Source organism: Chinchilla lanigera, unplaced genomic scaffold (assembly GCF_000276665.1).
Source record: "Chinchilla lanigera isolate Chin_1 unplaced genomic scaffold, ChiLan1.0 scaffold00003, whole genome shotgun sequence".
Classification (NCBI taxonomy): Eukaryota; Metazoa; Chordata; class Mammalia; order Rodentia; family Chinchillidae; genus Chinchilla; species Chinchilla lanigera.
In genome coordinates, this window is record NW_004955404.1 from 29,698,651 (window position 1) to 29,707,896 (window position 9,246).

The window sequence follows — 9,246 nt, forward strand, 5'->3', positions numbered from 1 at the left end:
ATATCATGCCTATATCTTGTACTCTGAACAACTACTATGAAAACAACAGTATGCACTGTAGTAATTATTGTAACTCTCCTACTAACTTGTTCTGAAACTTTGATTTATTTTTTTCTCAAAATAAAAAAATACACACACATATATGTGATAAACATTAATATATAATGAGAACCTGCCTTGGAAAAAAATAATTTATAGAAAGACATTAAGTAGGATTGAAGAATTGTAAGTAAATGAACACTTAGGAAATGATGTACTTGAACAAAGTTAGTAGACACGGTACCTATTGGTTAGTCGGTTATCCAAGGTATTGGCTTTAGATGTGTTAGCAGCATCATTTCTGTCTGAGATCCTTTATAAAGAAACAACACAAAAGTGGGAGCAATCAAAACAAAACTGTGGGTACAGTTCAAGCTTTTTTCATGCTAGAATAATCTCACAACATAAACTTTCTCTTCCAAAGAGAATTGTTTTTCAAGCATTAGATTTTAGAAAATTTTACAGTAAAAAATAAAGGGACACATGACAAAGTCTACTTACAAGGCTTTTTTGACAAAGATTTGAATTTTAAAAGAATGGCAACTTACGTGTTTGTCTCTTTGATTCACCGAGGATTTAACTCAATTATTTTCATATTATACTTTTGGTTTTGGTGCTTTTTGGTTTTTGTTTTTTTTTGTTTTTTTTTTTTTGGTACTGGGAATCGAACTCATGACCTCAAGCTTGCCAGGTAAGTGCTTATGCCGCAGAGTTACATCCCCAGCCTCCATATTATATTTTTTAACAATATATCTAATTAATGATAATACTTCCTACGTCAGTAAAAGGAGTCAATGCTATACTTAAATATTTACTTCATTTTTTTGTTGTTTTGTTTTGTTTTGTTTTGTTTCCGGTACCGGGGATCGAACTCACAACCTTGCACTTGCTGGGCAGGCGCTGTGCCACTGAGCTAAATCTCCAGCCCCTTTGCTTCATTTATTGTGGCACAGGCAATATTATGTGTTTGTCAAGCTCATTTTCCTTTCCTCTTGAGTAAGAAAAAGACCACATCTAGCAAATTTAACTGCAGCTAAGTTGGAATCTCTTGATTGAGTTATTGCTAAGGAATGTGGGCAGAAATGTTATTTACTGCTTCCAAGCCTGTCACAAAACTTCCTGCGTCATCACTCATAATCTCTTTTCCCTCTACCCACCATCACTTCGGTGTCATGGACTGAAGACGGCATCATTAAAACTCTGAAAGCTTTTAAGGTCCCCGAGTCACTGCTTGGACTCCAGAGAATCATATCAGACTCAGGGACATCAAGCAGATCCTTCTACTGTGCTAAACCATCTAAATTTGGGGGCACAAGGAATAAATCAGTTACTCGATCTTGATGAATTAGTTTGCTTTGACTGATACATTTAATTAATAAGCCCAAATGGGCATCTTTAGCCCCTTTATTCTCAGGTACCCTCAAAGAGAGGAGATCTAGAAAAATTGAGGAATAGCACCATCTCATTCCCCAGCAGTGGGGTCTCCTGCCTGCAGCTCCTGCTCCTTCCTCCTTTGCCTGGAATCAGATACGCAGGTTCTGCATAAGACCTGGAGCTGTCTTCTCGAACATTCTGCAGATTTGCAGAAACTGGAATATCGCAAAGCGAAACAAGGAAAACAAAGGGAGCAGACTCTTCTGCTGATCCCATACTGTATATCTTCTACAACTTTCCCTAAACTTTCACTTTTATCACACATCTCTGCCAAGATAGATACTGACCACCTCTCTCAGAAAAAAATCGTGTGGGAAGAATGAGACTTAATTGCCTTCATAGTCATGAACTAAAAGTAATTTCAGTTCCTAGATGTCATTTTAACATATGTATCTAAAGGGCCAGGGATGTAGTTCGGCAGCACAGCACCTGCCTGGCAAGCACCAGGCCCTGAGTTTGATTCCAAGTACCAAAAAAAAAAAAAAAAAAAGAAGAAGAAGAAGTAACTAAAATATTGGGTGATAACTCTAATATATTGAACTTTGAGTCAACCCCAAAACAGTTTCTGTGTGTGGTACATAACATCACAAACTACTATTGAGACCAGAAGAAGGACGAATGAACTTGTAACACTTCAGAACTCCATATTCTGCACGGAGTGCTCACAAACTGAGCAGAACCCTAAAAAACTCATGTCTAAAGTGATCTTTGGGCCAAAGACTGGGATAATGTCCTTGAACTAACTCAAGCCTCGCAAGCCGTGCAATGCTTAGATTCCAACAGCTTTGCAATGAACCACTGTGAATACAATGTGAGGCAATCTGAAATCTGAAATCTTAAACGTTTCTGGGACCCTTACTAAACTTTATACTTACCAGTGAGATCCTGATATAAGATGAAAAACAACATCATAAATTGCTATAGGTAAAATAACAATTCATTTAAAGCAAACAGAACTTTAATATCAAATGATTTCAAGGTGATTTCTCATGTTAAAATTAAATAAAGTTAATAAAAATTCCAAAGTGTGTATCTGTGTGGGAAACACTACCTATAATAATAAAAAGCTATCTACTCTTTCTTGTCATTTCATAAATCTTTTCAATTGCTCAGAACATTTCTACAAGGTAAGTGTGATTATTTTCATTTTATAGATGAAGAAGTGGAGTTTAAAAGAAGTTAGATGACTTTCTCTTGACCACACAACTAGGAAGTAGTTCTATCTTCAGAGTTTCCTCACTGGGGCTCATTTGATTATATAGCATAACTGATCCCAAAAAACACCCAATAGATTAATATATCTTTCCTTATTTCTAACTTATCTCAATCTCTTCCACACCACTAGGGGAGATTCTATCGATAATAATGGAGAAAACTCTAAACCACCATTCTGATATATACATGAATTTTTAATTTCTGAGAGAGATTAACTTTGTATTTGCCAACTTGCAATATGAAATAGTTTATTTTTAGAGAAGTTGAGGAAACAGGAAATAACCAGCAGTATGATCAAAAGAAAAGTTATTCCACAATTGAGCACTAGAGGGCTCCCTAACCTACTTTTTCCAAATTAATCATTATGCCACCTTCAGGGTTTGAACTCGTGTCTTCACGCTGCATGGATTACTCTTACCTATGTTTCTTTAACACAGTTCATATTCCTACCCCAATATGTAAGGAAACTCCTCATGTCAAAATTCAGTGTTTTCCATATGTTAATTAAAACTAATGCATTATTATATAAATACACAGGTACATATATCAACCATATTTGATCATTTTCCTCCTGAAGTGACTTCAGATCTCACATTTTGGAGTGGTCTGAATTACAGAGGTCTCACTTATGCCACTGGAGTTCTTTACTGATCACTGTGTTCTCTTCCTCACATCATGTTCACTGCCTTGGGAACAAGTTGACCAGGATATTTCTTGCAAATGTGCCACTCAACCTCTGGGTAAATAAATCACATATTGTCTAGTCCCATTTCCTACTGTATAAACTGAAAAGTCTGAGCTATCCTAGTGGTTCTGAATCTTGGTTGCACATGAGATTCACTCTACAACCTTAAAGATAATGTCCAACTCGCACCTCAGGTTAGTTAAATCAGAATGTGAGGAAAGAGATGCAAGAAGACCAAGGCATCAGTAAAGTTTAAAAGTTCCCTCAGAGGCTCTAATTTGCAGCAAATGCTGACAATGAGCCACACGTTTACCCTGAAGTTCTGCATCATTTCTCACACCCCAAGGCTGGGCCTTGACTGGCCTGGACTTTCTGATACACAGCCTTACAAGCTTGGGTATTCCACATATCTATGTTTCTTGAGGTTTACTTGTCTCATTTTAAAATTATTTCTTAGAAATAGGGTTTCTACTTCAGTTAGCCGTTCAGTCCAACCATCTGCAATTTCAGGGTGAATGAATTGTACTTTGTTTACCTTTTCTTTATATACTAGTGTGGAGATGTAATATTGAACATATACTACAAGTTACAAGGATGATAATTAAGAGACAGGCCAAATCTAGTCAATGGTCCTTTGCTAGGGTAATTGACTTGAAAACCATGAGTCTACATGTTTGCAATACTAATCAATACTGGCATAATCAGGACATTGATGTATTAGATGCTATAAGTTTCACATGTCTGCTTATGAGCCAGTGAATGTCATGGTTGTGTACAATAGTAACACGTCTTTAGCTACAAGGAGTGAGTCCCACTGTCAACAGTCTTGGCTATACATTGTGCCTACCTTCTGTTAAAGATGTTAACTCTGCCCTTTTCTTATGCTTCCTAAGCATTTCTACCAAATCTAAACAAAGAATGTGATTTTTAAGGTTTGCAATTCAACCTGAACAGAAGTTTCTCAATTTTCTCTATAAGGATGAGCCCTTTCTCTTTATGTAAAAGAGAGAACTAACAAAAGCCACAGTGTAACGGTTCCATTCTATGAGTCATACAGTGACTCTAGTGCTAAAGAAGTAGTTTAATTTTCTAAATTAAAGAGCCAACACTTTTATCTTAAAGTGAATTGAAACTACTGTGTTATTAAAGTTCTCAGTCTCTCTATAAACTGTGGTACAGAAATTATTGTTTCTCCACCATCAAGGTGGAAGAACCTAATGATGAAACAAGAACAATTCATATTTACAAAAACACCTGTATTCTTCATTTTAAATTGAACTATCAAGCTCCATGCTTTGCCCATCCTACCTACACTCAAATCAGAATTTCTTGGACTTTTTCAGATCAATCTACTATTTCATAAAACCAGGGCTTTAGGAAAACAATATAATCAAATCAAAGTTTTGTGAGTTTTGAGGATGATTCAGTCCTTAGAGCCCTTCCTTCCTGGAGATAAAATATTAATGGTACAAAGCTTATTTTTGTAAACATGTAAGTATGTCATAACTTTATGAGAAATAGAATTTAATATGTTAACACGTATTAAATGCAAAGAACATGTAAGTGCTTTACATTTAGATGGCTCAAAAGTACTTTACCTGTCCAGAGTGTCATCTGATCTGTACCGACTAATCACGGCTTTTGGTTCATCTTTATCATTTATTTTCCTGTATCAAAAAAGTTACCAAAAGATAAAATAAACTACAAGAAACAGTTATAAAACCTACTATATGTATGCCAATTTTTTAACTTATTTAGGCAGGAAATATACAGATTTGCAGTATCCAAATCTTCCAAGGTTTTGACATGGACAGAATAACTTACAGCAAACCCAATTTCCAATGCTAATGAAGTATTTTTCTCTGGTTCCAACTATCTTTAACCACCATGTAACTTTCAAATTGGAGATAAGATAACACAAGCAACAAAACATGTAAAATGATTAATATCTAACATATACTCTTGTCAATGTTGTATATTTTTGCAGAATAGGAATTTAATCAGCTATCTTTTGTTAGCAGAGTTTTATTTATTTATTTTATTTTTTGGACAATCTTAGCAGTGTCATAAAACCCACACAATGGGCTAAATCTTAAATTGCTTTATTTAGCATTCAGCACCGTGGACAGAGTTAGAAGACTATAATTCACTGGCAAAACAAAAGGAGGGATAGGGGACAAAGAAAGGAAAAGAGGGGCTGGGGATTTAGCTCAGCAGCAAAAGCGCCTGCCTGGCAAGCGCAAGGTCATGAGTTCGGTTCCCGGTACCGGAGAAAAAAAACAAAAAAAACAAAAAAAAAAAAGAAAGGAAAAGAAAAACATGGAGACCCAGGAAGAAATGAAAACAAGAAAGTGAGAGGTAAGAAAAAGGATAGATAGGAAAAGGAGAATTCAGGACATGAGGCAATTAGAGGAGAGAAAGACAGAAATAATGGAGAGCGGGGATAAGAAAGACAGATAATAAGAGACTCAAATAGGAATTATGGCCACAGTAGCATTGAAAATACTTGATCCAACCAATCAAACAAACAAAATCCTATTTAATGCCTCCTATAACCCTGCAGTACAGGAAAAACAAGCTGTTTGAGAAATTGTGCCATGATTTATTTTGTTTGCACTTAAACCACTATATGGAGGTGATACACCAAAGATACTGAATCAGAGTAAGTAGCAAGACTGAATATTTGAGATTTAATTTTAGGTGATATGGTGTGCTTTCCCTACATACCTTTGTACATAGGCAATCTACAAAGCATTTTGCTGATGCCTGAAAAGAAGTCTAGAATGAAGTAACTATAGATGTTATCCACACAGGGATAGAGGGACACATCCGAGAGCAGAAAGGAGGTTCAGGCAAAGAAAGTTATAAGTTAAGAAAGTTGATTTTCAAATATATGAATCACAAAATAACTTATGGATGAGATGCAGTTTGACCTGGTGTTTGGAGGATAAGAGATGAACATTTTCAGAGATACAGAGAACAATGTCAGTGAAGGCAATAGAAAAATTCACCAAGTTTTTCAGGAAACCTTGAAGTGAAGTAAATGATGGTGTGGTTCTCCTCCTTGTGTATTGTGTGACTACAAATACGCATTACAGGGCCATCTGACAGTGCTCAATAAAACGGCCCTCAGTAGACACTGGTATTTTAGACCTGTTTGGCTGGCTTGATTCTTCCTAGCACTCATCACAAGACATGCTACGTTGTGTTAGTTTATTTTCATCTTCTCCCCTCCCCATCTTCTACTAGGATACAAGTGTCATGGAAGCAGGGACTTGGTTTTTATTTCAGTCCTCAGCTCAGTGTCTCCCTTCAAGCAGGTGTTCCACAGGCACTATTTGTGCTGTCCTCCTTATCTGACATAGTTAAATGACCTGTCTTGGTTTGTGCACAACAGGAAGCTGTTCTCTAAGGTGATGGGAATACATTATATCAGCCCCTGCTCAGGCCAGCTCTTTGCACACGCTGTCACCTCTGCTGGGAGTGCTTCTTTCCCTTCCCCTTGTCCTCCAGCCAGCGTTGCCTACTTGGGAAACCTTTCCTTGTCGTCCTCCAAGCCTCAGTGTTCACACCAGAAACCATTTTCTCGGTGAAATCTCTAATTATTTGGGCCAAATTAGTCTTTCCCTCCTCTCTATTTTCATTGCACACTCATACCCCTTTAAAATACACTTCCCAGGATAAAAGTTACTATTGTGGTTTATGAATCTTCTGCCATGAATGTAAGAACTCCTTGATGTACCAGGTTGTATCTTATGCATTTTTGTATTCCCAGTAAATAACTGGTGGTCCACAGTGGCCTTTGAGGGAACATAAAGGAAATACAGCTGCTGCACATGGACACAAAAATGACAAGTGGCATCATTCATCAAATGTCAGGAGAAGCTACCCTACTCTTTGTGAGGAGATAGAGTTGTTGATGTTTGTTAAAGATCACAGGAGAAGTGCCTGGGGCTCACAGATTTTTTATTACAGAAGATAAAACCCTGATGGACTGCTTTAGCAAAAATGCTGGCTGCCAATAGGAAAATTTCAGGCAGTCAATACGACTTAAAATGTAAAATAAACATAGGAAGCACTAAGATCCTGTTATTCTAATCTAATAAGAAGGGTAATTTTCACTGTCACATCTCAAAACAAGTGTTTATGTTCTTTAAAAGTTCTAAGGAAAGGAAGATAACATGGAAGGCACACTTTCCACTGATGGTAAGACTCAAATAATTAGCCTCTTTTTGGTGGGTGGATGAAGGACAACTGAGAACAGGCTGTGCTCTTCAAAATGATGAAGACCAAGGACAGAGCACATAGTCTTCCAAGCCACAGAACACCGAATTGGATGAACTAAAATGGGCACTGGGAAAACAAAATGGCTGCTTTGTGAAGAGGGTGGTAGGCTTGGCATCTTTAGAACAGGTCAAAATTATCAAGTAATTTTAAATGTTTGAGAGAGTTCACATATAAAAATTTAAAGAATAGATATATTCAAGGTTTCTACTTAACTTTTTAAAATCCACACGCCTTTACTAAGTATCTCTCAGTGACAAACAGACCCAAGCTACTAGACCAGATGAAATCTGACCCTAATAAATATTTAAATTCTACTGACAGGTGTGGTTGTTTGTACATGTGTGAAGAAAATGTGTTTTAATGAGAATATTATCTATTTATGTGATCAATCTGAGATTATTTACATTATTATGATTACTAGTTTTGTCTGACTTTTCCTACTCATTCGTATTTGTTAGCCTACTTGCCACTGATGATAAGTTAGGATTTTGTCACAAGTGCAGGAGTTTCCAAAAAGCAAAGTACTGTCCCATAAAGCAAGTGAACTTAAGTTGTGATTTCTGTGTTTTAGCATTCCTTTCTGAAAGACTTACAGATGTCTTAGCTGGTCATGTTTCTATGAAAGTCCTTTCCCTGCCCCTCAAGAGGATACCTGAGTAGGGTAGGTCAATGTTCACTATGTTCTTCATCCAAGTTGTAGTTCTGAGGGAGATAGAAACATAATTTCCTCATCTGAGATTCTCCTTCACCTTCCCAGAAAGCCTGAGGCTAGCCGCAAATATTCAGCTGGCTTGAGTAAGTCTTCCTTCAGAATCTCCACCTCTGTGTTTCTGCTAATAATATAACTTGTCTGCAACACCTACCTGTGCAAGGCATCATGGGAGTTATGCCTGTTCAGCACCACCTTCCCATAATTTTCATCTCTGCAGAGAAAGATAAAAATTACATCACATTAAAAGCTACCGCAATGTTTGCTAAGCAGTAAATAAGAGAGACAGGGAGAGCCTACAACTTCTGGCAAGGTTAATTCATTTTATTTCAGGCATAAGCACACAAATATGAATCTGTTTTAACCAGTCACCACTTGCAAGAGCATGGTGAAATAAACAGGTTTGTCAGTACGAAAGATCATTTAGCGCATAAGCTTTCCACATGATTTAACAATGAACAAATAAATGTTTGGTTTTGTTTTGTTTCACCAGGGTATGGGAACACAATGCCATCTACTTGGTGTTAGAAGAGTCTTTTTCTTCAGGAAAGCACATACAAAAGCTTTCTACAATTATTGTTCAATTAAGCCCATTTCGTGTTTGTATGTTTAAAAGGACTTGACAGTTTTCCTTGTCAGAATGTAGGAAAACAACAGTACCTCTGGTTAAGATCATTCACAGATTATCCCACTTTCGAATCATAAGAAGAGATAGATTGTTGTGGTTAGGCCTTAAAATGATCCTATGAATTAAGCAGGAAAGACATTGCCCTCTCCAATTCAAAGATAAAGAAACTGGTCAGAGATTTTGTGGATTTCTTTTTTTTTTTTTTTTTTTATCTTTTTGAGACAGGGTCTCGCTATGCAGTTCAGGCCA

General features: G+C 36.8%; 1 protein-coding gene across 8 annotated transcripts in view; it reads right to left on the reverse strand.

The window, feature by feature from the left end:
- The window catches only part of Scel (sciellin), a 108,164-nt gene that overhangs the window by 78,941 nt on the left and 19,977 nt on the right, over positions 1-9,246 (reverse strand). For 6 of the 8 annotated variants that reach the window (XM_005374156.2, XM_005374155.2, XM_013516400.1 and 3 more), the window contains 3 exons: positions 8,524-8,583; positions 4,972-5,040; positions 284-352 (listed from right to left, as the gene is read on the reverse strand). In XM_005374156.2, coding sequence (XP_005374213.1) covers positions 284-352; positions 4,972-5,040; positions 8,524-8,583 — 198 coding nt within the window. The remainder of the gene's footprint in view (positions 1-283; positions 353-4,971; positions 5,041-8,523; positions 8,584-9,246) is intronic. The other 2 variants (XM_013516410.1, XM_005374157.2) reach the window with 1 other exon arrangement.